Genomic DNA, 26647 nt, shown 5'->3' on the forward strand with positions numbered 1-26647 from the left:
GAAAATAAGCAAAAAGGGGAAGAAAAGGTTTGTGACGTTTATCTAGGTTGAACCAAAACGGAGAACGACTAGTAGTAGATCTTCTCCTCTTGGATAGGAGGAGCGCCGCTTTCTTCATCCCAGGCAATCTTGCCCTGGTCGTTAATGGTGGCGTCTTCGTCAGTGATACCAATGTAACGGCTGGTGTGAATGACTTCCTGGCGAGAGACGCCGGCAGCATCACGGGGAATCCAGAGAAGAGGTGCAGTAGAAGTGATGGAGGGATGATAGTATGCGTTTCTCTCCACTTCGGCTGGGTAGTCAGTGTCATAGGCACCGTGGGGGACGAGTTCGCGAAGCTGCTCGTAGCCCTCATACTTGTTGAGTCCAAGGAATTTAGCGATCATGTTTGGTTGATTAGTGGCACCACGAACATCACCCTTCTCGACATCACCATTGTGGGCAGCAGGCTGGCCATTGTTGTTCTGGGCGAGAAGAGCCTGGTGCTGCTGTTCGACGGCTTCGAGATTCTTTGGCAGATAATTGAGAAGTGGGTTCACAGCATTGACCAGGGAGATATGGTAAAGGATGGTGAACACCAAGAAGACAATCATAAGGATCATAGGGGCAGTAGCGGATCTGTCAGAGGCAGTACCAATGGCAAAAAGGCCGATCAAACAGATAATAAGGAGGTAGCAGCCAACGAGGGTCTGTTTGAGGGCGCGTGGATAGATCATGCCCTTGGTGTCGATGTCGGTGTCGTTGACGTACAAGACGTTGTAGCGGAAAGAGAGGTAGAAGAGCAACATGCCGACGGTAGCAAATCCAAGAACCAAGGGGGCAATGGCTCCATAAGTGATAGCTGGGTAGATGTTAGCTGAACGAGCCTGGATGAATTAGGGATACAAGAGAATATTGACGTACCAATGACAACGAGGTTAGTGAGAACAGGCAATATGGTGCCCCATCCCATACCAGAAAGGGTAGCCCAACGGGTGTACATCTTGCGAGGAGTGTTGTCCAGAATCATGCCGAGGAGCTTGGAGATGATCAAACCAGCAATCTGAAGAAGAGCGCCAGCGCTGAAGGTCAAGCCCTGAAGAATGATATAGGAGATGTAGAAGTTGGAGGCAGTTGGAATGCTTCTAGCGAGCAAGCCAGGGGCGGAGGAAGGGTTCTTGATGATATCACTGACAGCGCTAGAAGCAGCGGACGACAAAGTGACAACCAGGAAAACCTGAACGACTTGGAATCCAAAATAGAAGTTCTGAGTGCGCAGCTCGACGGCAGCCTTGGTAGGGCATCCTCCAAGCTTAGCAAGGACTAGTAAAAATATGATGTTAGTAAAAATTGAAAAACATGGGTACACACAGTTTTCGACTTACGCCTAAGAACAATTGGCAACAGGGCCATGAGGACAGCAAGCAAGATAGTAGGGAGCAATCCAGTGACAACACCGAGAATCACAGGTGGGATTTTGCCAATGAATCTCAAGAATGGAACCTTCGCCATCAGATAGTCGATGTTTGAGATGGCACCAACAGCGGCAACGGGAATAGCCCAGAAGACGATGAGTGCAGTAACGGCAGCGATAGTGACAGAATAACGGATGATGAGCTCCCACCATTTGATGCGCAGGTTAGACCAGATGATGTCACTTGGGTTGATACCGATGTAGCGAGGAGCCATGTGAAGCGGAAGGTTATGAGCCACTAAAGAGAGTTAAGGTTAGTCGTCGGCAAAGAAAAAAAAAATCCTTCGCTCAGGTACCAAAACCTTGAGAGTAGTACATACACATTTGGTAAGCAGCCTGAGCCTCATTCTGGTTGATGAATTCAACGAAAACGGCAGAGATGCGTTTGGCTTGCCCGTTGAGGTGGCTACGCTGCAGGTTATCGATATCAGGGGTCAAACGTCCGATTTCCTCACGGGCCCAGTTGATGCTGTCGACCTTCTTGCCAATGATGGGCAGGAGACGGTGGGTTGGTCGCTGGTTTGGCTTAACCCAGCGTGCGGCAACAGAGCCAGACTCAGCTTCGCCGATATTTCCATGTGCAGCTGGGTCATCAACTTCGCCTCCCTTCTGGAGGGCCTTGCCTCGAGCAACGTTGGCCATCTTGATGAGCTTGGTCTCGGCACCCTCAAGTAGGAAGGCAGCCTTATCACGCTCCTCGACGAGTTTCTCGAGCTCCTTGACATCAGTGACGAGCCAGACATTCTTGACCTTGTCGTTTCCGTACATGGCGCGCATCTTGGCCTCGTCGCAGTACTCCTCCGGCACCGAGGTGAAGAGCACAGTCTTGGAGGAGATGCGCTCCGCATACAACGGAGACATGAAGTAAGCCTGTCGCAGGTTGATAAAGTAAAGCAGTTCACGAGTAACCATCCAGAATACGAATCCTATCCATCCATTGTTAGTCCACTTTTATACACCCCCAGCTTTATAACCTTGGAGCAGGACCGTCAAGACTTACCGACGAAAGCCCAAGCAACGAAACAATGGGCAAAGTATCTGTACAGATTGCCGGGACGCTTGGCGTCCACGTTGCCAATGGCCAGCATATCAAGCTGCTGGCGGCCGCCATGACCGGTGATGTTGACTGGGAAAAGCACGGGCCAAGTGATAAGACATCCAAAGAAGCAGAGAGCCGTTGCGATCTTGAGGTAGCGCAGCAGCAGGTAGGCATCCATGGACTGATGGCGCAGGACGTAGGTATCTGGCAGGCTCCACATGGAGCTGACCCAGCCAAAGAGGCCGGGCTTTGGTGCGGGAGTGCGCTCATGCTGGCGCAGAGCTCCGATGTATGTTCTGGGAACGTACTGGCGACGCTGGCTCTGGCGCAAGATCAAAAAGAGCACCACCATGATAGCAGAGATGATGGCGGTGGGCACGAGAGTCGAGAGAAACCCCGACAGCGAGTTAGATGCCTCGCTGGGCTTCTCTGGCTCATCCTATAGGCGCTCTGTTAGCTCCATCTGCAGGTCGTTTGCGAGGGTCTTGCCTGGGTCAGGGCAACGGGAGAGGGAGAGAGAGAGAGAGAGAGAGAGGGAAGACGAACGCGCTTCGCGAAGACATTGAGAGCGTCCATTGCGGCGAGGGCTTGAGACGACACTCGAGCGAGCGAGTGGTGGTGGGAGAGAGAACGGCAGGCGGTGCTTCTTCTTCTTCTCCTGTGTCGATGCGATGGTCGACTGTGGTGGTGGGAGGGAGATGGGAGTCGAGCGAGGTCGAGTTGGGGTCGGGAGAAGAGGAAGAGGAGAAGACAGAAGAGGCGAGGCGGCGGCAGAAGAAGAGTAAAAAGGGAGGGCGGTCGCACTTTGGGCCATCCTGGATCTTGCGTAGCTTCCTCGTTTGGGACTAGTGAGGGAGCTGCAGTCGAGCTTTCCTGTTTCGGACGAGCTCCCCGATTTACTTTTATTTTTGCTTTTTCGGATTATTTATTTGTTGATTTTCCTGAGGAGCCGGGCGACGCTGCTGCTGCTGCTGCTGGTGGCTTACTCTAAATACTACTATATTCCGTACTCCTATACAGAAGCACCCACGACAAACCCTTCTGCGCTCGCCGTCCACGGCCTGCAGGACTGAGCTGAGTGTCACGGCGCTGGCCTGCGCTGTCGAGCCCATCCATCCCGTGTCGAGCAACGAGCATGCAAGATCGCGTTCTTCAGGGAGAGCGCTAGTCCCGATCTGGCAGGCTGTGGCAAATTAGGGCGGGCCAGGGGTGCTGAGGTAAGCAGTCACCAGCCACACCAACAGTCCACAGGGAGCTTTCCCTGCTATGCCGCGGCGATGGTGACGTGATGCGCAGTGACTTGCCTGCCACACCGGATTTGGGCGGGCAGCAGAAGTACCGCTGCATAGCTGCCGCATGCCTGCTGCATCGCGCCAGGCGCAGGCCTCTTACGTCATCTTGAAACACGTTGAAACGACGTGGACATGCCCATTAGCAGCACAATAATATAACAATCACAATGGCTTCCCGGGGGCGCCAGCAGCTATTCCAGTATTATTATTATTATTACCGCGCTCAGGATGTCCCCGGGTTGCCGCCACAGCGCATCGGGAAATGCGGCAGTGCCCTCTCCCAGCGCAATCCACGGCCACTTGCTTGCTTGCCAGATCACCTCCGCCCTTAGCATCTCCGTGTGCAGATCTTCGTCCCAGCCTCTCCAGCAGCACCCACAAGGACTCCGTAGCATCGGCAGAGACGAGACTGGCTGTTCCTAGTCATGTGTCTTATATGTCTTTCTTCTCTACCGAGACCTTCGGTTGTGCGTCGTCGATGAGCCAGCGAGTTAACTAACTAGGTACGCTGTTTGAGCAGGGGCCGCCGCGGCGTGCATTAGTGACGGTGGGACAGAGAAGCCAGGCCCAGCGTTGACCGGACGACGTATCTATCTCCGCTCGTGCAGCGGGATCTGGAAGCGAGCCCGCCCTGATGGCCAAATGGAGGTGAGACGGGCTGCTTGTTGCTAGAATTGAGAAGAAAATGTCAGGGAAGTTCCCTCTTCTCCTCCCTCGCTCGTCCTGCTGCTGGCTTGTCGGATCGGAATGATAGCGGTCAACCTCGAAGCATCTCCGCCTCCCTCGTCCGGGAAAGGCAGCAAGCCGCTCGCCCTGCTAGATCCTAGGTGAACCGGACATGGTGAGTACATGCATATGCAGTTTGCTTTCCATTCATATTTTCCCCCTCTGTCATGACTTCCTTGACCACCATCCTTGCAGGGGAGATCATGCTATCATGCTATGCCACTCTTCTTGCACCGACAACAATTAATGAATTTGCGGTGGTAATATACCCATTGTGCCGGTCTCCATATCTCTCCTTCTCTCATTTTCTTTCTCTCTTCTCGGGTTTCTATTATCAGTTGGCCTCCATGCTACTGTAGCAAAGACTTGCAAGGTCGGCTTTCGTCTCCTTATACCCGAATATACACATACGCATTACTCCGTATATCCAACGCTATACTACATGGATACGGTGTATCATGGCATGGAACGCTACCCATCCTAGTTTATAGATACAGGAGTGGAATACAGTTGTCTTCATGTGCCAGGCTTGACTTGGCAAATGTGACAGCCTTCACGTTTACATGTGTGCGAAATTCTGCGTTTATGACAATGGACTACATAGAACTCTTTTGAATGAAGAATATCAAGACTCTTGGGATTAACTTCCCACTGAACATAATCAATCGTACCTTATTGTTGTCGTTGTTGTTGTTGTTTTTACGGTTTTGATCAAGATGATAAGGAACTGTACATATTTTTTTTTTAAAAAAAAAAAAAAAAAAATCCCGTCTATCGTTGTATGTCCGGGATACTCGGTTTCAACACGTCTTTTGGGAGCTACGGCTTGCAATTCAGTTTAACGTCTGAGATGAGATAGACTATCAGCCAATCAACCATTCCAAATTAATTCAAGCAGCCAGACAGAGAAAGACTGGCTCTGTACCCACTTTGCACCTCTCAAGCGCTGGGTGTGGGATATTTTCTGCTTAGGATCGGCTGTTCAACCGGCTGCTCGACTGGTAGTCAGGTCGGCCAATAATGTGATTGAATTCAGCCTGGCGGGTAGTTATCAGAACGAAAAGTAGGGGGTAAGGGAAATTCCAGGTGCATGGTCCCGGTTCGTCCAACAGCTAGCTGACGATCCCTTGCTGTGGTTATCGACTTGCCTGGCTCGTATTCCGGAGCTTGGATGAGATGCATCACCAGCAGCCTGCTAGCTCGCATGAACAGTCCTATCGTTGTTAACAAGCATTTCCTTGATTTGGGACTAAATAAGTAGAGAGGCTCCTACAGAGTACACCAAGCTGTCATGCAACGTCAATTTTAAGGGGGTTGACAAATGTCGGACCCGTTCTCTAGCTGCCAGTGTATCATTTCTGCCCTAGTTTGTTAGCACAGTGACTTGCCATTCAGCGCTGTTCAGGGAGGGAAGAAACAAATAATATTCCAGGAAATGTTGAATGAAAGCGAGCTCCAATAAGGGGCCCTGGAGTGCAGCAAGGTCGCACAAGCTGTCGATGTTCTGCAAGTTACGGCAAACTTTACGGGAAAAGCTCCGTAACTTAGGGTTATGTATAAGGAGGGAACTTCCTTTGTCTGAAGGCTGTCTGGATACTCCATACCCTCACGTACTCTCACTGACTTTGAATTACCCATCTCCCAAGCTGCAACGTATTCAACACGGGCAATGGGGCCTGCAGGTGAGGCTGGCTATTTGCAACCAAACCGCCAGGCTAACTAGGTGGGTGATCGATCCGCCACAGAAAATCACAGCCGTCCTCTCGTGGGACGAATCCACACAATTTTTCCTACAACGTATCAAAACGGTACGGATATTTCATAGAATATTGCTTTCGTGGCTGCCAGTTTCTCACGTTCTTCTGTGTCATGGCTATTATATTATAATAATTATGGATCAGATGGAGCCGATTGCGATCTTCAGAGCTGGAGGCGCAATGGCCATCAAGCCGTGTGATACTCCGTACCCCAGCCAGTCCTGAACAACCATCTTAGTGGAATATGGATATTCAGCCCGATATGCAATGTACACCTCGCTTGCTTTTCTTGACATAACTGCCCCTGCATACGCACTGTGATATATATACTCCTTTCTGTGACTGTTAAGCTCGATACCCTCAAGCAGACACGGTTAAATCAGATAATCGAAGAGGATGACATGGAGCTTGTGTCTCTTCGATGTTGATATTGTGGCATCTCTCGCCTTGACGGTTGAGTTAAGATGATTCTCGATTCGTCTCTGTCGATATCCATCTCATCGTGTCCATCAATGTCGCCGGCGTTTTCCTGTGCTGGTCTCCCAACTTGAATTCCCGTGTTCTGTTCTCTGGAAAGTTCTTCATTGTCAGTGGGAGCTTCCACCTCCTCAGGTGCACTGTTTTCCTTATCGTCGCTTGCAGTACTATCGAAATACACGTCCGTGACTCCTTGAGGTGGAACTACCCATTCGGGATCCTGGTAGATTAGGAACGGCCTCGAAGCACGACAACTGTATGCCGATACTGTGTTCCTATTTCTAACCCTCTCTCTGGGCGAACCGGTTCTTGGGTCAACAGTAGAGACGTGATTTTCATCAGTGCTAGCCTCATATGAATCCAGAGGCCTTCGTGGGCTTCTTCTAGTTGTACTATAATATTTGGACGGTATTGTCCAACCAACAGGACCCAAGTACGGTGACCTATACTCTGACCGCAGCCGGAAGAAACCTGGTGAGGATACCCGCGTATTTATATCCTTGTCATAGAGAATACTATTCTCCCAATGTGCCGTGTAGCTTTCTGCCTCTGATATATAACGGTGATTAGAGTATTGCTGGTCGGCTTTGTTGGTATATCGAGGAGACGGTGTCTGTGGTTGACTACGATTGTCGAACTTCTCCTGGAATAGTTGAGGGGATTTCTTTATGGGATCCATGTTATCAGCTCCCCTTAAGTCTGACTCTGGAGGAAATCTGAATTCGGGATTTGAGGATAGATGGCCGAGTCTCTTCGGTAAATGGGGCTCAGCATTACTTTCCAATGCCGGTATACTTCCCCAATTCCCTCCTACCTGGTATATCTGCGGTATTAGAGATCTATATATCAATACCAGTGGAGAAGCAATGCTAACCTCTTGATCGTTGGAGTTGTCATCCATCTCCTCCCAGCTACCTTGCAGTTGGCGCTTGTTCTGCTCTGATGCTCGCGCCTGTCCTCGATAAAGGGGCCAACACGGTTAGTTACTTATATATGTTATGAATGATATCCCTTGATACCCGAATAATACGTACCTGCTCTTCGATATCCAGAGCCATCTCGAACTCCACAGGTCCGAGTTCGGGTTCTAGAGCGAATCTATCAAACCCCCTCCGATACGAAATTGGTTGAGCCATTGCAACAATTCTTCTGGTTGAGCTATAGGCTTGCAGTAAGTAATTTTTGCCGTTATTCTTGGAGCCTGGAGGGCAAGTCAGCTGTTTTTGATGCTTCGCGTGCAAGGGATCCGCCTATAGTCTATCCCGCACGTCACCGCCGGTGTACGTCCAGGAGACAGTATACCCTTCTTGATTATCAACAGAGATGTGTTGGATGTTGAAGAGCACCCAGTAAAGCGGATGGTTGTTGGTACGCCTGAACCAAACGAGGGGTTGAAGTCGACGGGTAGTGGTGGTTGTAGAAGAAAGAGCGCGTCACCTCGCGTGATGCCAGCTACTCTCACCTTATCCATGGACACTGTGGAATATGCATTTGATAATGCATTGGGTATCTCACTTCATATCAATGCATTCTGAATAGAAAACTGCTACCTTTAGGTAGGATGTTTGAAATTGGTATACTATATACTATACTTTGAGATCCGCGTATACCCAACGACCAGTTAACTCAAAAACCAAGAAGTGAATGCAAGTATTGCAATCAGCGGACTTAATATCCATCTGCTCTAGAAACTATACCGTATGCCTGGCCTTCCTTCCCAAGGAACCCCTGGATATCTGCTGCCAAAACATCTGGAACCTCCCAGGCAGCAAAATGGCCACCTTTATCAAATTCAGACTCTCTCACTACGTCTCCAATTGAACGGCACCATAGCATGGGAAATGCAAGAATCTCACGAGGGAAATGTGCAATAGCGAATTTCACATCGGGAGAATAGCAGCTGACTACCTCTTGACTAGAAAAGTTTCCGGGCCCGGGAGGAGCATTGTTGAATTCGTAGTAGATTCGAGTTGATGCTGCAGGCCCTGCACGAGAGAAGAGGTATATTGAAGCCCATGTCAAGACTTCATCTTCCGTCCAGGCATAAGAGTCTGTCCAGGCATGTAATTTCTCGTATATCCAAGCTAACAGGCCTACTGGACTGTCATGGAGACTATACCCGAGTGTTTGAGGACGAGAGCCTTGTTGAGCCATATACCCATTGCCCTGCGTGGCGTAATTCTGGGATACAGCGAGTTTGGCTTGGTCCTTGCGCGAGAAGGGAATTGTAAGAAGGGATTTAAGGAAGAGTATTGGGCTTTTCCATGGATACGGGAGTGAAAGGATAACAAAGTTTACATGCACTGCTCTCACATGTGAAGGATAACGCTTCGCCATGATACGTGAAATGACACCACCCCAGTCTCCTCCTTGAACCACTATATGGCAGAGAAGAATATAAGCTTGTACTCTTGAGGCAATAGATCTTATTAATAGGGGTAGCCTACCATATTCCTCATACCCCAATGCCATCATCACCGCATTCATTGCTTCCGCGTACTGTGCAAGGCCAAAACCTCTCTGCTTGACCATTAGAGGGAAATTCTAGAGCCTTAACAGCCAAGCTAAGGGGGTAATACCTTCTTAACTCCCTCTGAGAAACCAAAGTTGGGGAGAGATGGTGCCACTACGTGGAAGGCAGGATGGCTCTCACTTCCAGCCGTCAACAGAGGCAACAGCTTTGAGACTTCAAGGAAACTCCCTGGCCCTAGAAATGTATTAGTTTGCGCTTGGAAAGACGTGAGCTGTATATCTGGAAACTTACAGCCATGGAGAAATAGTAGAGGAATTGCACCGGCTACATTGCTTCTGTGGTGAACAAAGTGTATGTTTAGCTTGTCGAATCCTGCTACCTCAACATCGGTCGTAAAGTGAGACATCTGCTCATTAAGCCATCTCTCCTTTTCGCGCCAGTCGAATTTTTCCTTCCAGTACTCTGTTAGGCGCTTTATATCATCCAACGGTGCGCCCAAGTCCCATTTGGACTCATCTAGTTCATCCGGAAAGGTGGTAACTTCAAGCTTCTTGCGCAGTATTTCAAGCTGTGAATCAGGAACGGAGATCTTGAACGGCTTGACAGAGCTCATTTTCGAGGTATAGCTGGGAATCCCAATAGACTAAGTATTCAATATTGGCATTGAATTCCTAATATCAGAGTTCGATGGAGAAAGGTTTCGTCGGCTCTGAAGTAGCTGAGGTCCAGGTGCCAAGGAAGGATGCTGAACCTCGGCTCGCTCCGGCGGTAACTAAACCTTCCAGAAACCAGCCTGAAGTCATCACTGAAGTCACTATCAACGACAACTGGTTGGCCAAAAATAATTTACGTTAGGTAGTTGGTTATAGGGTAGAGTAGAAGGGACAATACGCTGAAGGTATGACCATAAAGTGGTAATATCATCTACTGTACAACAGCATAAAAGGTAGCTGAGCTGCCATCCCCATACTTCTAACTAGCATACCCCCACGCCCAAGCAGTCAATTACTCCACGCTGACAGGTAGCGCTGATATTGTCACCAAAACAAGAGCAGAAAGATGGGGAAGTTCGAGCTGCAGACGGCAGATGCTGTGGAATGGTCTGCACCCTACGAGTGAAGTGACGCTACTGTTCCGGACGGGCCCAGAAACAAAATAAGAAAGAGTTTGGTCTTGGTGCGTCCTTCGTCAAGACCCAACTACTCCGTCGTTACTCCGTACCCGTGCGTATCTCTGGCCGGGCAGTTTTCGATTTTAGAGGGCCTGAGAAGAGCTAGGAAACCAGAGGAGTGGTTTAATAGGTTGGCGAACTCATCTCTGTCCTGTTGAGGGTACATTTACATCTGCAAAGCACATGTTAACGATAATGCATGATTGTCCTGTTTGGTATTGGCCGAAACATTCTGGGCTTTTGGCTAGAGCAGTTTTCACGCTGTCGGCCATATCATCCAGGGAGAATTATTCTGTAGACATGAAGAGACTAGAGGTCAGATTGGTCGATAGAGAGGCCACAGAAGCCGAAAGAGGGGGTCAGAACTCCCGGCATGATCTGTAATTAAAAACCGGTCAATATCTGATGGCATAAGGTTGGGTTTCTCACAAGGCTGTCTGTCTGTCATCTTGCAGGTAGAATCCGCAAGCCACTCTCTACATGAAACAGCCTTCACCCAGAGCCTGTCAGCTGAGAGCCCTCGCTCGGGTCGCAATCAAAGGCCATGGCTTATCGTCTGAAGCCATTGCGTCCTCCGTGCCATGCATGGCGTCGATGGGATGTGCGTCTGTTCTGCCCATCTGTTGCATCTCCAGCCGTTTGCAAGGTTGTTGTTTTGATGACTAAGCCACATCACGTGAACGCATCCAGTTCCTCGCGGCATCAATAGAAAAGGGACGACGACGTTTGACATCTCGACGACGATTCAAAGGACGCGACGCTGCGTTGTTCCATCTTCGATCGTGAGATGCATCAGTATCCCTGCCCCTTGCACGGAGAGCGATATCTGAACCGGGGTCATCCACATATTTTGCATCTCACCCTCACCATCCAGGACCTGTGGAGTAGTCGACACATCCAAAAAGTGCTAGCTGCCAGCCTGCCACCATGGCTATCTGGGCCAATACAGCTCGGCACTGCACTCGATTGCCACGAAGGAAGGACAAAAATGGGAGAACTGCAGAAAAGAACAAACTTGGACTGTTATTGCCTGCATCAGGCTCGCCTAGCTTGCTGCACCGTTAGCTTTGATCGACGATATCGCTTCTTGCAGTCGACACTTTTTTAAACGCCCATTTGCTCATTCAGACAGGCATTACGTATGGAGGCACTATTGGCAATGCCAGCGTATATGCAGGTTTTGAAGTGTAAAGGGGTTGGAAAAACTCTTGGTCTCTAACAATCTTCATGTTCATACTCCATACGGAGGGCCTGTCTGCGTGGTGGCTCTTCGGCGGATATTGACTGGCTAATTGACTGACCGAACTCAGCCTGGCAATTGAAATGAGCTTCAAAGATGCACCAGCTTGGCGAGAACAGCTCATCCAGTGTAGACAAGGGAGTGGGTATGATGACACAAGTCATGGCTCTAAAGAGGAGGCCTACTTATTATAACATATCGCAGGCATTAACCCTGCCCTAGGTGATTTTCCATTCCTGTTTGAGTGGCGTTTAGATTGCGGACAACTTGAAGTATCGCATGGCAAACTCGAACTTATATAGTGCCAACCACTTGTTAAACAGGGCACACTAAAAGATGAGTTGCAGTGTGAGAAATTGCGTTTGTATCAATCCAACAATCCACCGAAGCTAACGAATGGGGACAGACTCCGAAGCATAACTTTCTGATTTCGCACCCGCATCTTCTTCAAGTTTAAGAGTGTCGATTCTGCAGCCGTGAAGTAAACTGGCGGATAGGACGGATGGGAATTGACAAGCAGAAACGGAGGGATAGCCCTGCAACAATCTGATTATGTCTCTCCATCCCATCCTACCAGAAGCTCTCCGGGAAAATACTTATGCAACCACAATGAGCTAAAGTCTGCATTGGACAGCGTAAATCACCTGTCCACTTGCGTATTTGCATGCACCCCCCATCTCCATTCTGGGTCATTCATTCCTCGGCGAGGGAGGGGAGCGGACCGTACTCCATACATACTTGCGGTATTGCCTAATTCGAGCCCGCCGTTCAAGGGAATCGGATGCCATCACTTTCCCTATCAAGTTAATCTCGCCTGTTTTCCCTGTCAACTGCTATTCTCAACCTGCTCCTATGGATGTCAACATCTCTTGTGCCGCTGCGGCATGGACAAGGGTGAACACAACATCGTATATGTACCCGTACCTCCTTGCTCGCATATTTACATGAGGAGAACAGACAGGATATACATCAGCTGAACAAGGCCTCGGATGGCCCGACAGCTCACTTTTTCTTCTTTTCTTTTCCTCCTGTGCGTTTAGTTGCCTGCACTGCGGGAGAAGACAAGACTACTAAAATTACCAAGTGAAATTATTACTAACTATAATACGATTAGCGAAAGGGTATACTTTCCTATCATGTAGCTTTGCCATCAACTGATCTGCCACTTCCCGTTCGCCTGATTTTCGTCTTTTTGCTGGAGCCAAACGCAAGTAATGATAATAATAACGAAGGATCCGTACGGAGGGAGTATCATCCACACCCTTCTCCTTGACGGGGCGTTACTTAGCTGCATAATGATACAGTCACCATGTCGTTAGCAGGCCAGCTATCAGTCAATGACGATTAATATCACTAGGCGATCGGGGATGGAATCGGCTTGATACATACATGTCCCTGGCACCCTACATATATCAAGCGCTATTATGCACCTAATCTATTACTTGGCTTTTCCTTGTGCCATTTCAGCAAAAGCCAACAAACAACAGCGTTGAAGCCTGTCAGAACTGCAGGGATGGCCTCGTTTCATGAATACGAACCGATGGGGGGAGGCGGACCGCCAACAGCTTGTGCAGAGAACAGGGAGAATGAGCTGTACTCTTCAACGGGCGGACAAGAAAAGACAGGCAGCGCGAGGGAGCGAGGAAGGGAGGGAGAAGGGGGCGAGGATGACACACCTGCATTCGTACCACTGTTACTGCCAACCGGCCGCTGCATGCCCCCGAAGTGTCACTTTGTTCTTTCTCGGCTCTGATTTATTGACGGGAAAGCCCGCGAAGTCCGCACGGAAGGTTAAACAAGAGGCTTCCTGGTGAAGAGATATCTTGTTCTTGGTTTGATGGTGATGGGTTCCCGTACGAGGTTGGACTGACTTTGCGAATATGCTGGCGGTGGTGGCATATCATTATTGAACAACAGAAAGTAAGAAAAAGAAAGGAAAGAGAAAAATAAACAGGAGGCTAGTGGTATATAATATCTGTGGTATTCATATTTTTCGAAAAAAAAATTAATAGAGCAGAAAATAGTATGAATTTCCCCATTTTAGAGACTCCATGCTAAGTATATCCATGTCCCAGTGCTGATGATGGTAAAAGGAAATGAAATGACAGGCTAAAACAACAGACAAATGAGGAGCAGAGGAAAAGAAAGGGAATGCAACGCTATCATCACCGTAACCATGGTTGGCTTCCTTTTAAATTTTGCTAGAGAGAGGTATAAGGCAAAAGGACAAGGAGCAACAATTAGATAAGAGGAAATTTGGAGGTAGTTAGTTAGCTGGAACAGAGCAGCGTCGCTGGGCTAAATGCAGAGTAAAAACGCCGATTTATGCTGGAGGTAAATGAAAAAACGAAGATAGAGGAGGTTGTGACAGTGGGCCTCCCCGGAAATTTCGAGGAGCATTTGATACATTCTGCCTTTCGTGACTTTCGAATCAACTGGCATGGGCTTGCAGTTGTTGCCGGTGTCGCCAATCCCAAGCAGGCAAACAACACATACCTGCAGAGTGTGGAACCTTTGGTACGTCCTGTCTCGCTGAGTTCACGCACTGTAGGTGACGAGTTCGCAGAAGTCGAGAAAGAAGAATTCCAATACATCTCAATTTCCGTTGTCGTTGCTCACCGGCTCACCGGCTCACAGTCAAGGGTAAATAAATTACGCTTTGAACCTCCGTCGCCGAAATGCAGCGAGGTCGATGGATATAGACGATGTCGATGACCCGTCGTCCACCTCGATAGCCCCCATCATCTCCGGCGGCGCTTTTGCATCTCCGTTCACATTCATGTCCATCTTCATCTTCACAGGTTGGAGGGTGTCGGCCTGCATGTGTGCATCGGAACCTGCAGGTCCAACCGTTTCAACGACCGTGCGGTCACTTTTGCTTTCCTGTTCCTCCTCTTCAGCCTGCTGGCGTAGCTTCTCCGCTTCCTTCTCAGCCTTGAGTCGGGTCCCTTCGGCCTGGGCCAGTTCCAGCGCGGCGTTAAGTCGCTCTACTGTCTTGTTTAGCTCTCTAGAGCAGTCTCCGTTTCGTAGGAATTGGTGCGCTGCCGTCTCGCATAAACTCTGGGCAACCTCTAGCTGTTTGTCTGTCGTGTCAAAGGCGGAAGCTGTCTGTTTCGCGGGTGTCGTACTTTTAGTGTCTGTTCCGTTGGTACCAGGTTTTGGATCAAAATGTGTACTTCGAGACCTCCTAAAGGATCGATGCGGCGGTAAGGTGAGGGTGTTTTCGTCATCGTCCGGGCCTCCGGCTGGGAATAAGTGGGAAGGTAAAGCTCGACGGCTGAAGTCGACTTTCATCATGTAGTTCATGCGTCCTTTTCGGATCTGGTTGCGAGCACCACCTATGTCACGAACGAGGCGTTCAAGCACTGTCTGTGTCTGAGAATCATAGTGTATAACAACCTGCTGGCGAACCCGGCGGGCTAGACAGCTGTCAGCGTCCGAAGGTGCAGAAGAAGCGCTGTCCTGCTGTTTTCTTTTCTTGTTTATGGCGTCTTGGTTATTCTGACGGGTGAGCCGTTTGAATATCAAGGAATCCCGGAACGGATCTTGTGCGTCGAAGTGTCTGTAAGTAGAACCGGAGGAAGGTCTGTTTCTCGAGTTTACTGAGCGCTGGTCCTCTTCTCCTTTGTTGGTATTGAGGGAGCTGTTTCGCCGTCTTCGCTGTCGAGGCTTCAGCTTGGATAAGCGGGTGTATTCCGCAGCAAACTCGGCGTGTTTGGCTGCTGTATGAGAGGCCAGCTCCGTGACTCGAGTCAACCATATGGGAATGTGTTCGACGAGGTGGGAGAAGCATTGGGCCGGGTCGACGAGAGCGCCGTTCATCTTGCTGATGGGCGTGGCCCTTCTTGGTCCGGCAGTTTGTTTTCCCTTGCTTCTTCGGGACGAGTTTGGGTGTATAACTGTATGTAGGTGAGGCTCCGCTGAGCAATTCGAGCCCTAGAGATTTGATTTAAATCGAGAGGAAGGGGAAAGAGACGGGGAACTCGTCGCTGGGAAGCCTCGTAGAACAGGTCGTAAAGGCTACGAATGGCGAAAAACTGGTGCTGGGTTTGCGTAGATTCGGTGCTCAAGCGATGGCCAGCCTTTATGCGCAAGAATGGAGCAGGTCGAAGAAAAGAAAAACCCCAGGGAGGCAAACGGGAGTCGGCAGGCCGGCGAAGGAAGTCAAAGGAAAGTGGCCATGCTGCAATTGCGTTCTCGTCTAGTCGAGTGACAGAGAAGCAGAGCGATAAGGAGAAGTGAAAAAAAAAGGTGGAAGCAGGAAGAAGTCGAAGGGAGAGAGAAGAGTTGAGCAGTCGAAGTCCAAATCGAAGGTCGAAATCGAAGGAAGAAGAAAAAAAGGCGACGGGGCGGCGGGCGGGAGCGACAGGAAGCCAGCAGTAGTGAAGTTAGGTTCGCCAGCTAAACTCTCGAGTGACAAGCCCCTACCAACCTATATATATTTGTCAGTCTACATATGCGCCAACGGCCGGCTTCTATTTGGGCTTGTTCGTTCATAGAGTACGAAGCACTTACAGACAGTTGTAAGGGAGCCGATGCAACATGGAGACAAGGCCTTCTTTACCCTGGCCGCCACAGACGTAGATACAGGTCATACAGGTGCGGACTTTAAGTACGGGGATGTACTCCGTACAGACAGGCAGGCGTTCGACGTTCATGCAACAAGTTGCGCGCTCTGCTTCTGTTTCTCTACCCGGTTGGCCGCTTAGGCTCTTCCTGATGCTTAATGCCAAGTTACTCCCTCTCAAGGCGTATATCTATAACGACCGAGCCAGTCATTTGGCAGTAGTATAATAATCCATACGGACCGGCCTCTCAGACGGAAGGCGAAAAAAAAAAAAAAAAAAAAAAAAGGTTGGATAACTCGATAACTAGTAACTAGACATGTTAACCGAGTATAATGTCCGCGTTGGTGGGCAAAATGTCTTTGTCAATGGCCTCACCTGTGTAGCGTCGCAAAAAGCTCTTTTGCGGCACGTATAATATCGTGCACCCCATTATTATCATCAACTACCCTGGAAGAACAAGCATCACTTGTGCTTGTCGGCCAGTCGTTCCCGTCGCGGGATAGGCCGAAGAACTAGCGGTGGAGAAGTCGACCCCGGGATGCCTCGCATAACGGCACAAGAGGTTGTACTCCGTCCTGAGAACTCCGTTCGCTTCTCCGTCCAGAGACTAGATTCGTTGAAAAGGGGTCCCCGCTGCTTGTCCCCGGCATTATTACTTAGTTGAGCAACTATATCGAAAAGCGAATGTCATCTCGAGGGCTCTCTGGCCGCTTTCTTCCTGTCTTCCTTGTTTCCATCTTCCTTGATCCAAGTCTTTCTCGCCCAAGGCGTAATCTCAGCTTGTTGGCCGTTCTTTTTCAGTTCGCCGCTGGGGCTGTTTCTCTCCACCACCCCTATCATCGTCTGTTTCACCATGCAAATCATCCTGCCCCTTTTAATTGATAGCCGCGTGGGCCTTCTACCGCCTCTTGCTTTCTCGTCCTTTCTATTATGAGGATTCGTTTTTTTAAGGTTCTTTCTAGATCCTCGCGATTGGACTCTGTGTCTTGCAAAACAAACGTAAGCAAAGAAAGCCGTTAGATAAGGGGGAAATATCCCGGCGTGTCTCTTTCTTCGATCCTCGCCCTGCATGCATGACGACAACTAGGAAATGGTTATGTTAATTAGCTAATAGTCAAGGGCATAACCTTCTCAATCCAACTTCTTCCAAGGAGCTCAGGTTGTTAACTATGGAGTCTAAGGCTCGGCGGGTTTCCTTCCGCTCTTCGACTTGGAGACGGGACCACACTTGGCAGAGGTGTCATTTCTTTGAATGATGCCGGTGATGTTAAGGAGGTTGTCGGCCCTGATATCTTCGATCTCCCAGCGCCTGTTTGGGGTGGACGTGGGGGGGTCCCAGATCCAGATATCTTACATGGAATGCGGCGGGTTTCGGGGTTGGAGAGAGGTGTCTGATGTCCGAGTGTCAGCGTCCTGCAAACATTCATCTCCCGTCACCCGAGCGTCAGTCAAGCATCAGCTCCTGGAGAAAATCCTTCGTTAAGCTGCTGTTGAATACGAGCTTGAACTGCAAAACTTCAAAATGCCAACGTCGCGAGATGTTGACTTTTTCCTCTTTCGGACATCCCCATGCTCGATTATCACGTGGAAGTAAATAGATGACTAAGCTATGCAATGACTAAGCCTCCCTTCGCTCATCAAAGACGAAGAAAGAGAAAAGGAGGAAGAAAGAAAGAGCAAAATCATCTTGTCAGTCGCTTGTTTTTTCACTTCATACGGAGTATTTGCTTTGCTATGCACTGCGTTCTTCTGCCAATGGCTTTCTATGCCGGATGCCTTCATATGTGCAGGCTAGCGCAATCTCATAACTAACTAATCAACATGAATCGAACCCCCATCATTATCATTGCCTGATATATCATAGCCTGAAGGGAAAATAAAACACCAGGATAAGCAGGAGAAAAAAAAAAAAAAAAATAAAAAATAAAAAACGAAATCAAAAAGCACGAAACCAAATATCATACACCTCCCTGTGGCCCAGGTTGAATCGCCGGCATTCTAGCTTGGCTCTCCCTTTTTTGCTGGTGGTGGTTCTGTCTTTGTGTGTTTGCGGGAGAAAGGGATGAGGTATCAAACACACTCCTCTTGAGCAGTTGGCTCTGGTGGTTGCAGTGGCTGTGGTGGTTGATCTTGTTGCTCTAACGGATCCAATTTCTCTGGTTGCTCTGGCAGTTGCTGTTTGCCGAGAGAGTTGCCTCTTCTGACATGTTCGAGCCAGCTGCGCAGATAGTCACGGACGGCATCCAGGGCCTTGTTGGCTTCATCGACCTTCTCGTTCGCTATGGCCTCGAGTTTCAGCAGTTCTCTTTTGTACACGGTGTCCAGAGACTCCTTGATGGCGTGATTCATGCTCTCATCGGAACAGCCAGGTTCTTCTGCAGGATCGTCGACAACAATGATTTCTGCTGGATAAAATGCAATAAAAAAAAAAGAAAGGATATCAATTAGCACGTCTGCTTTGTTTGAATTTGTTGGATCATTAATGACAAGGAAATAAAAGGGATGAGCTTACCTTGTTCTTCCTCCCTCCTTGTAGGGGCGTTGTTGCTTTCACTTTCTTTCTTGTCTTCACTGATCTCTTCGCATTTTCTCTTTCTCCCTCTCTTGCGGCAGTGGGCTTCCGCTAGAAAGTTGGGACAGGTTAGAATATGCTCACTCTCTTTTCAATACCTAGTTTGATTCTTCTATGAAGAAATGATGGGCCAACTTACGATCAGTGGCATCGACAACTCTGCGGTGCTCGCAGCGCTTCCTCTTCTGACGGCAGGAATCGCAGACCCTTGTCAACCGTTTACCCGCTTGTAAGTGCGGGTTCGGCGGTTGGAATCGCTTCTGTCACAATGAAGATTCCATATTAGTCAATTTCTCTGGCTTTTTTTTTTTTTTTTTTTTTTTTTTTTTTTTTTTTTTTTTTTTTGGAAAATGCCATTGTATGGACATAGAAAAAGTAAGGGAGAAGACTTACTTTGGTACCCTTCATCCATTCCTTCCAGTGTTTCGGGACCATGTCAGCGAATCTCACACGTAGCAAGCATACCACACAAAGGGAGGGCCATGGCTATCTACTTACGCGATTAGCCTGTGCGAGGTGGTAGCAGTCGTCACAGACAGGGGAGTTGTATAACGTCCCCGTCGCCTCTGCGGCCCAGCATCTCGAGCAGACGTTGCTGCGAGCGGTCCCTTCCTCTGACTTGGCTGACTGAGAGTCATCCTCTGCCTCAGCCGTGGCAGCAGGATGGCCCTTGACGGGCTCGCACTCCTCGGCCCCGCGACCGGAGGAGGCGCTCTCAGTATCAGAGTCCGTTTCCAGGGCTCTCTTGTCACCCTCCTTGCGGAGGGTCTCTCTGCATGGGTAGCAGAGACCTGTCTTGCCATGAATGGCCCTTTTGTTGCAGAATCGCCCGCAGTACGAGCAGCGGGAGACCATCTCCTCGGCTTCGGACTCCTCACTATATTCCCATGTTATTGAGTGTCCCATCTTGAGAGAGAAACAGAAAGAGGGAGAGAGAAGAGTGCGTGTCTTTTCGTGTAAAAAAAATAGATCTCGCTCTGGACCCAGGCTTCAACTCTGCCGACCTGAGATATATATCTCAACGCGTAGCTGGAGACCTGAGCAGAGCAAGGAGGTGGACGGCTTACCTGGGAGTCCGGCACTTCTTTTTCCTATATTCTTTTAGCTATATCCAGCTAAAGGATATAAAAAAAGGGCATAATGAATACTGCTTGCCCGGGAGCAGCGGAGGGGAGATGTCAAACAGGGACAGAAAGGAAGAAGTAAAAGAAGAAGAGAAAACAAAACAAAAAGGAAGGGGAAAAAGTCTTTGAGCAGAAAGCGCACTTCTTGCGGGTGTGAAAGGAGAAGTCAACAACTTACGCTGGCGGGAGGATAGAGGATAGAGGATAGACGATAGCAGCAGGCTGTCCTGAAGAGACAGTCCACACAATGCTGGTCTGGCAGAGTAGAGACAAAGGCCTTGTCACTCTTTTGTCAAGCTTGCTTCACGGACAGACTGCTAGACAGGCAAGATGGCAGGCGGGTGTGATGTTCTCTGCTTCTGCGCAGGCTCTCTTCTTTCAGATTGCTGGCTGGTAGAAGTAGATGCAGTATGAAAGGCTGCTGGTCAGACAAGACAATCAAATGCTGCGTTGACACCCGGGCTGTAGGCTGTGATCTGGACTGAAAGACTGCTCAGAGAGGAGAGGAGAGAAGGAGAGAGAGGAAGAAGAGTTAGAAGAAGGAGAAGATATCTGTGTGAGGGAGGCTGGGCATTAAGCGAGCTGTGTTGCTGTGTTGTTGCTTTGACATGCACTAAAGGGGGGAAAGGAGACTCCAAAGAGCAGGACATGTCGACATTGACCAGGTACAGCTGACTGTCCTGCTGGTGCTCACACAGCAGATTGATAGAGCTAAGTCAATGGAGAGAGTAGCTTATTTTGCTCAGGACAGATACATTGCTTGCTATATCTCAAGGGCACAAGGGGGTTAGATCAAGGCCAGAGCTGCTCTTCCACCCAACGCCATGTGTATTGGCTATCTGACGGTACCAGCTTCCATCTGAATCTCTCATTCCTTATATTCCCGGGGCCTTCATCGTGGATATATTCGACCTCTTCTGGCTTGATAACCACAACCCTGAAGTTCTTCCTTGCCACGGGGTCGGTCAGGTCGACGAGCCCCTTTCCGCTATCCTGTAGCTCTGGTGCCGGCCCTGACTTTGGTAAGCCGGGAAGAGCTTGTCTGAATGTGTCTATCACACTGTTAGCCAAGGCCAATATACACAGCTTTCCCTGTTTATCATAAGCGTACCTCTCATGGCAGGAGACAGGTTGGCAAACTGAGTGGTCATCTCCTTTTCCCAACTCCACGGCTTGTCCGTATCTTCTTTTAGCCGCAAATATTGTTCAACCTCTTGTCTGGCCTTCAGCTCCATCGTATCAGAGCAACTTCCGCCCACAACGTATGCCTTCCCCTTGATTCTCCACTGTGCAAAGGCCTTGGGTGACCAAAGGAGACATTCCACCGGTCCACCAACTTCGTTGCCAGATAGGATATGCTTGACCTTCCCAGATCGAGCATCGGTGGTAATACTCAATAGGTCACTTTCATACTTCCTCGGATTCAGATACGAGGCATCTTCGTCGTCACTTTCGTCATTAGCTGAACGCCCTGAAGCCAACTTCAGGTCACGCTTTGCATTGGGATGTAGCTGCAGGCCAGCAAAGAAGCCCCGGAGAACACAGGTCCTTACCCGAGGGAATGGATTGCCGTTTATGCCCTTGAATACAGTTGCCAGCGATAGCAGTGGGCTGCCTGCGGCTTGAACATGCTCTTCGAACAAGGGGCGCCATGGTGCCGACTCCATTGTGTCTGATATAATAATTCAATGCCCGGAACTACCCTTTGGCAGATATGTAGTTACCAATATGCCAAAAAGATATGTCGTACAGTTTTTATATTGTGGTATCTTTTCCGGAGTTCCCTGGGCCTTACCAGGGTTTTGAGCGGCTGCGAGTGGGTATAATTTCAGTCCACTCGACTTCCCCGTCCACCCACCGTCCCCGGCCTCAATGAAGCCAGTAAAAACACAAATAAAAAAAGAGAATCCGTCCCTGGGAAGGCTCGAACTTCCAACCTTACGATGACCGAACTTCTTCTTGTTGAATCGTTCTTAACAGTCGTACGCGCTAGCCAATTACGCCACAGAGACTTGATTGTTGGTGTCGGGCCTCCCAAAGGCCACTATCACTGTGTTGAGCGCAGAAGGGGCCGCAAATGGGCGAAAAAAGCTCCTTTTTGTCGAGTTCGGCTGGTGTGAGGCGGGCAATAAGTCCAGGCGGCTTCAAGGGTCTGGTCTACAGTTACGAGGCAGTCGGTTTTGCGGGATGTTGATGATTCCCACGCCTGATATCAAAGCGAGCTTCGTCTGCCCTGACTAACTGAGTTGTGCGTTTTTTCTGTGTGCGATCTAACTGATGACTAAGCAGAGACCCCCCCTATACACTGCGAGGACCGCCGTCTTGGTAGGATATATGGATACATGGACAAACAGATGAAAAGAGCTTGGTAATACTAATGCTTCATCACAGAACCATGCATGCTGTTTCCCCTGGAACTGCGCAGGTGTCCGTGGCATCATCGCCAATCTCCAGGCCGCCGTCTCTCGTCTCTCGTCTCTCGTCTCTCGTCTCGCCGTGCCTGATCTAGATAAGGAACACGTGACAGAGAACGTCAACTCTACTTTTTCGAGCTTTCGATAACAAAAAAGCAGCAAAAGTCAAGATATCAACCCTCCGGACGAACCAGGGGGAGCAAAGCAGAGCAGAACAGAGCCGGCAAAGATGCGTCTCACGGTTGAGTTGATCCAGAACTCCCTCTCGTATCTCAATCCTCTCAAAGAGCGCGAGCTAGATCTTCGAGGTGCGTAATGACAGAGAAAGCACCCTAGTTAGTCTGAAAAGCAGCAGATACTACACTTTTTCTTTCCCATCCTCGGTGAAGCCACACCACATATACATACCCTACAAAAATGGAGCTGCGTTGATACTATCGTTACCTCCTTCCGGGGACGGACCATATAGGGCACAAAATTCCCGTTATAGAGAACTTCGGCGCGGCAAAGGTGAGCATCCCGCTACACATCCGCGACACCAATGCAGGACCTTGAAATCTAACGTGTTGGATAGGACCACGATGCAATCGATTTCACGGACAACAGCATATCCTCGATATCTAACTTCCCTTTCTCGCCTCGATTACGATCTCTCCTTCTCGCCCGCAATCGCGTCTCGCATATCCAACCAACCCTCGCGACCTCACTTCCAAACCTGACAACCCTAGTCCTGACAGCAAACAATTTTGCCGAACTAGCGGACCTGGAGCCGCTCAAGACGTTTCCCAGATTAACGCATTTGAGTCTACTGGAAAACCCAGTGACCAGGAAAGAGGTACATCCCCTCAGCCCTCAGAGCTGGTTGTCGAAAATTGCTAATGGTGCATCTTAGCATTACCGATATTGGATCATATGGCTTGCTCCGACGATACGCTTCCTAGACTACCAAAAAGTAAAAGACGCCGAACGTGAAAAGGCAAAGGAACTTTTCGGACCGTCGACGAAACAGCCCACAGCCCTAGCGTCGAAAATACTAGGCATAAAGTCCCGCGCGTTCGATGTCTCTGCAGCTCTGGGCGCAGCATCATCTACTTCCTCGCCGGGAGGTGCGGGAAGTGAGAAACCGTTACGCGTCAAGCTGACGCCTGAGGAAAGGAAACGAGTCGAGAAGATGATACGAGAAGCCAAGAGTCTTCAGGAGATCACCAGGTTGGAGAAGGAGTTGAATGAAGGACGGATACCTCGTGGTGCTGCTGATGCAGATGGCGATAAGGACGTTGAGATGACCTAATGCAAACTGTTGGTTATTGGGTTGGGTTTCTTTTACGTGCGGGATGTTAACTTGTTAATCTTCTATTCTTCTCAACCGGTGTTCTACAAGGGCTGTTCTATAAAATACAATCTGGAGCAAGGTCTAATCTTATCCTCAATTGCACTTGTAGACTGTTTCTTTTAATGGATAACCAATAGAGATGCCATGAACTGAAATATTGGTGTTGGAACCGGCTTGTCTAGATATTATAAAAGGTAGATGATATACACATGTAACGTCATGCAAGGGGGGATATACATATTGCGCCGCGCGCCAGGAAAGAACCGATTGCACAAACCGAACAACATCTGTAGGAAAACGCCGGATCATAACACCGTTATATTATATACAAGTAACAACTCTGCAATGATGAGCGGTAAAGGATATTGGTATCATTTTTAAGGGTTCGTAATGGGCGTAGAAAGTCGGATAGGGCTGGTGGCACGGGATTTTCGACCGACAGTCGTCGGCGCAAGGGCCGGAGCATATAGTCTGTCCCTACTCTCGGTTCTGATAACAAGCCCGCGCCTATCCAGGGAATTATTAAGGCTCGCAACGCTGAGCAAAGACGAATTGTCGAGGTTATATTTGGGGCTTTGGCTGTGAGGTGTCCGGGCCAGAGGTCGGGCTCCAGCGGCGCTTGAAGGTGGTGATGAGGAAGAAGATCCTTGGGAATCTTCGTCCGAGTCTATGCTGCCAAGCTCAAAGTCTCGATGGTCACCTTCCTCCAACACGCGTTCATAGGAAATTCCGGGGCCTCGTCTAGAGAGGAAGGGTATCTTCCCCCTGAAGAAAGGGGATCTTCTTCTCAAGTTGCCTCCGTTGTTACCGCCACGTCCGAATCGCATGCCTAGTTTATGATAGATGCGGGAACGACGTTCCCGGCCAAGAAGGAAAAAGATAACGATTAAAACTATAAGGGCGAAGATAAATAAACCAGGGATACGGCGAGGTGAGTCTCCGTCGAATAATGTGTCATGCCAATTCTCGCTTGTCCCGTTTTTATCAGAGTTGCTGGGTGGTGAGGGGATATGAGGTTGGTTCGAACTTGGGTATTCGAAGTCATCCGGGACCTTGCCAGGAGTGTTGCTACCAAACCCAACAGGTAAGCTTGCCTTAGACGCAGGGACTTGAGATGATGCAAATAGGACAGCCTTTCCAAGAGTCCAGCTCACTTCAGTGGCATTGATCTTATCCACAGCTTGGAACGGATCTAGGTAGGTTTTGTCTTGGCCATTTTTGCCGTGGCCACCGAGTTCTTTAGTAGCGCTGTTAGTGTTGTTGGTGGAAGCCTCGAGTCCAACACGAGGTATACCGATGCCCTCATGGAGGATGTTGATTATCCAGGCTGCCTTGAAGCAGACCTCGTAGGCAGTTTCCTGGTCAACCTTACCCCATTTCTTTTGCTCAATGCCGTCATTGATAGCGCTCCAGGGCGTTGAGCAAAACTCATTGACACGCATCTGGTAGGTTTTGAAGTCATAAGCCTTGTCCTGATGGCCCATCTCAAATATTTCGTGGGTGGTATGCCAATACTCGCTTATGCCAACGAAGTGATTGACATCAAAGTCAATCGCAGGGACGTGCACTCCGTTCAACAGACAGGGTTCATCCTCGCACGGAGTGTCTTTGGCAAGCAAGGGGATTGTTTCGCGCAAACACTCCTCAAACTTTCCGTTCCCTACCAAGTACGAGTCTGTGCCGGGTACTGGGCCGTCTGGAGGGAGAATGGTTCCTTCTAGTGTTGTTCGCAGACCGTCAGGGAGACAAGGGTCCGGGAATTTTCTGTTGACTGCGCCGGCAGGCGCTCCTTTCAGAAGAGCTTGTACATAACGGGATCTTGCCTGTCGAACACCAAATCCTAGCCAGGATGTAACGAAAACGCCGTACTCATTTGACTGCCCGTTAAGAGTCCTCAGACGCAATAGTGTCAAGTCATTCGCATGCTTTTTGGCCTCCGTGGAATTTGGCGCGAATGCTAACTGCGCAGAAGCACCGCCCATGTCTAGAAAACCGTAGGTGTGATGACCCTTGCCATGATCATGGGCCTTTGGCTCATCAAAACCGCCCAGAAGATAGTTTGTTGCAATCCAACCGTAGAGTCCCTCCGTTTTTCCATCGATAACTTTTATATGGGCATCACAATCTGGTAAAAGAAACCCAGAGTTGTCACTAATGTAGGAGCATACATTTTTGAGGATCTCTTTCTGTTCGTTGTCTGACAATAACCGCATACCAGCAGTCGCAAGAAGGAATATCGGCGTGTCCTCGACCTCTTTGCGAGGTATTACGGAGTGTACATGTTTGAGAAGCTTGTGGAGGTGGTCTGGGCCGACGTTTTCTGGGTTTTTGGCGAAGGACGAAACACCTAGGAACTCAGGTCAGTAAATCGAGCGAGTACGCGGTGATGCATGCGCCATGTGCTTCTCATACCCGGTTTTATCTTCTTCGTCCATTCCTTGGTAGTTTCGATATGTGGCAACTTTGCCAGGTCCTTGCTACCAGCATCCTTATGTGCTTTTTTGGGCCATCTGTAGATATGTGCTCTCGTTCCCTATCGAATTACGAAGCGCATACTCTTAGCTATGAGTTCTCCTTCCAAGTTCCTGGAGTAAAAACTGGCGTTGCGAGCGCAGCAGGTAGTACTCACGGACGATCCAGCGTCCAGAACAACTGCATACTTCCCTAAATAAATTGAACCGCGCATCCGTTAGCAACGTTATTCCTGTGAACTGTATAGGCCTGCCGCACTGGCAGTTATACATACATCTCCCCATTTCTTGAATTATCAGGTAAATGTCAATACAACACTTAATCACTATAACATCACGGCCGTCTCCTCTGAAGAGTCGAATAGGGGGGAATTAAAGCTGGTTTAATATAGTGGAGGGAATATTAATGAGACTGGCTTTCGCGGCATCCGCATTCATCGGAGGAATATATTAATTATGCGAGTATGAAAGTCTGCTGGCTATCCTCGAGGAAAGCTGAAACGAGATCTGCGTTGCGCACTCGTGTCCTCTGAGCTG

The 26647-nt window shown here is 49.3% G+C and overlaps 10 protein-coding genes and 1 pseudogene across 11 annotated transcripts; 1 reads left to right on the top strand and 10 right to left on the bottom strand.

Annotated features, from left to right (window-relative positions):
* Positions 1-68: 68 nt before the first annotated feature.
* On the bottom strand, positions 69-2844 carry ARB_03000 (uncharacterized protein; the record flags this gene model as incomplete). The annotated part of the gene is made up of 5 exons (XM_003010254.1): positions 69-856; positions 904-1302; positions 1365-1691; positions 1774-2379; positions 2454-2844. The coding sequence occupies 5 exons, from the start codon at positions 2842-2844 to the stop codon at positions 69-71; spliced, it is 2511 nt and encodes an 836-aa protein (XP_003010300.1).
* Positions 2845-2931: 87 nt separating this feature from the next.
* ARB_03001 (uncharacterized protein) lies at positions 2932-3306 on the bottom strand (the record flags this gene model as incomplete). Its single annotated transcript, XM_003010255.1, has 1 exon — positions 2932-3306. One exon carries the CDS (start codon positions 3304-3306, stop codon positions 2932-2934), a length of 375 nt encoding a protein of 124 aa, XP_003010301.1.
* Positions 3307-6646: 3340 nt separating this feature from the next.
* ARB_03002 (uncharacterized protein) lies at positions 6647-7802 on the bottom strand (the record flags this gene model as incomplete). Its single annotated transcript, XM_003010256.1, has 2 exons — positions 6647-7696; positions 7779-7802. 2 exons carry the CDS (start codon positions 7800-7802, stop codon positions 6647-6649), a joined length of 1074 nt encoding a protein of 357 aa, XP_003010302.1.
* A 610-nt stretch (positions 7803-8412) lies between these two features.
* ARB_03003 (epoxide hydrolase, putative) lies at positions 8413-9830 on the bottom strand (the record flags this gene model as incomplete). The annotated part of the gene is made up of 2 exons (XM_003010257.1): positions 8413-9288; positions 9324-9830. The coding sequence occupies 2 exons, from the start codon at positions 9828-9830 to the stop codon at positions 8413-8415; spliced, it is 1383 nt and encodes a 460-aa protein (XP_003010303.1).
* Positions 9831-14280: 4450 nt separating this feature from the next.
* ARB_03004 (uncharacterized protein) lies at positions 14281-15450 on the bottom strand (the record flags this gene model as incomplete). The annotated part of the gene is made up of 1 exon (XM_003010258.1): positions 14281-15450. One exon carries the CDS (start codon positions 15448-15450, stop codon positions 14281-14283), a length of 1170 nt encoding a protein of 389 aa, XP_003010304.1.
* A 1433-nt stretch (positions 15451-16883) lies between these two features.
* On the bottom strand, positions 16884-17060 carry ARB_03005 (uncharacterized protein; the record flags this gene model as incomplete). Its single annotated transcript, XM_003010259.1, has 1 exon — positions 16884-17060. The coding sequence occupies one exon, from the start codon at positions 17058-17060 to the stop codon at positions 16884-16886; it is 177 nt and encodes a 58-aa protein (XP_003010305.1).
* Positions 17061-18266: 1206 nt separating this feature from the next.
* On the bottom strand, positions 18267-19674 carry ARB_03006 (uncharacterized protein; the record flags this gene model as incomplete). Its single annotated transcript, XM_003010260.1, has 5 exons — positions 18267-18649; positions 18709-18819; positions 18908-19028; positions 19162-19254; positions 19360-19674. The coding sequence occupies 5 exons, from the start codon at positions 19672-19674 to the stop codon at positions 18267-18269; spliced, it is 1023 nt and encodes a 340-aa protein (XP_003010306.1).
* A 643-nt stretch (positions 19675-20317) lies between these two features.
* Positions 20318-21559, bottom strand: ARB_03007 (uncharacterized protein; the record flags this gene model as incomplete). Its single annotated transcript, XM_003010261.1, has 3 exons — positions 20318-20572; positions 20742-20944; positions 21004-21559. The coding sequence occupies 3 exons, from the start codon at positions 21557-21559 to the stop codon at positions 20318-20320; spliced, it is 1014 nt and encodes a 337-aa protein (XP_003010307.1).
* A 242-nt stretch (positions 21560-21801) lies between these two features.
* ARB_03008 lies at positions 21802-21904 on the bottom strand (annotated as a pseudogene). The gene has a single exon. The product of its transcript is annotated as a tRNA-OTHER (tRNA).
* A 631-nt stretch (positions 21905-22535) lies between these two features.
* Positions 22536-23597, top strand: ARB_03009 (uncharacterized protein; the record flags this gene model as incomplete). Its single annotated transcript, XM_003010262.1, has 4 exons — positions 22536-22614; positions 22797-22816; positions 22881-23187; positions 23248-23597. The coding sequence occupies 4 exons, from the start codon at positions 22536-22538 to the stop codon at positions 23595-23597; spliced, it is 756 nt and encodes a 251-aa protein (XP_003010308.1).
* Positions 23598-24016: 419 nt separating this feature from the next.
* Positions 24017-26297, bottom strand: ARB_03010 (uncharacterized protein; the record flags this gene model as incomplete). The annotated part of the gene is made up of 3 exons (XM_003010263.1): positions 24017-25986; positions 26052-26149; positions 26269-26297. 3 exons carry the CDS (start codon positions 26295-26297, stop codon positions 24017-24019), a joined length of 2097 nt encoding a protein of 698 aa, XP_003010309.1.
* Positions 26298-26647: the final 350 nt, after the last annotated feature.

Source organism: Trichophyton benhamiae (assembly GCF_000151125.1).
Source record: "Trichophyton benhamiae CBS 112371 chromosome Unknown contix01456_5.r1.exp, whole genome shotgun sequence".
Classification (NCBI taxonomy): Eukaryota; Fungi; Ascomycota; class Eurotiomycetes; order Onygenales; family Arthrodermataceae; genus Trichophyton; species Trichophyton benhamiae.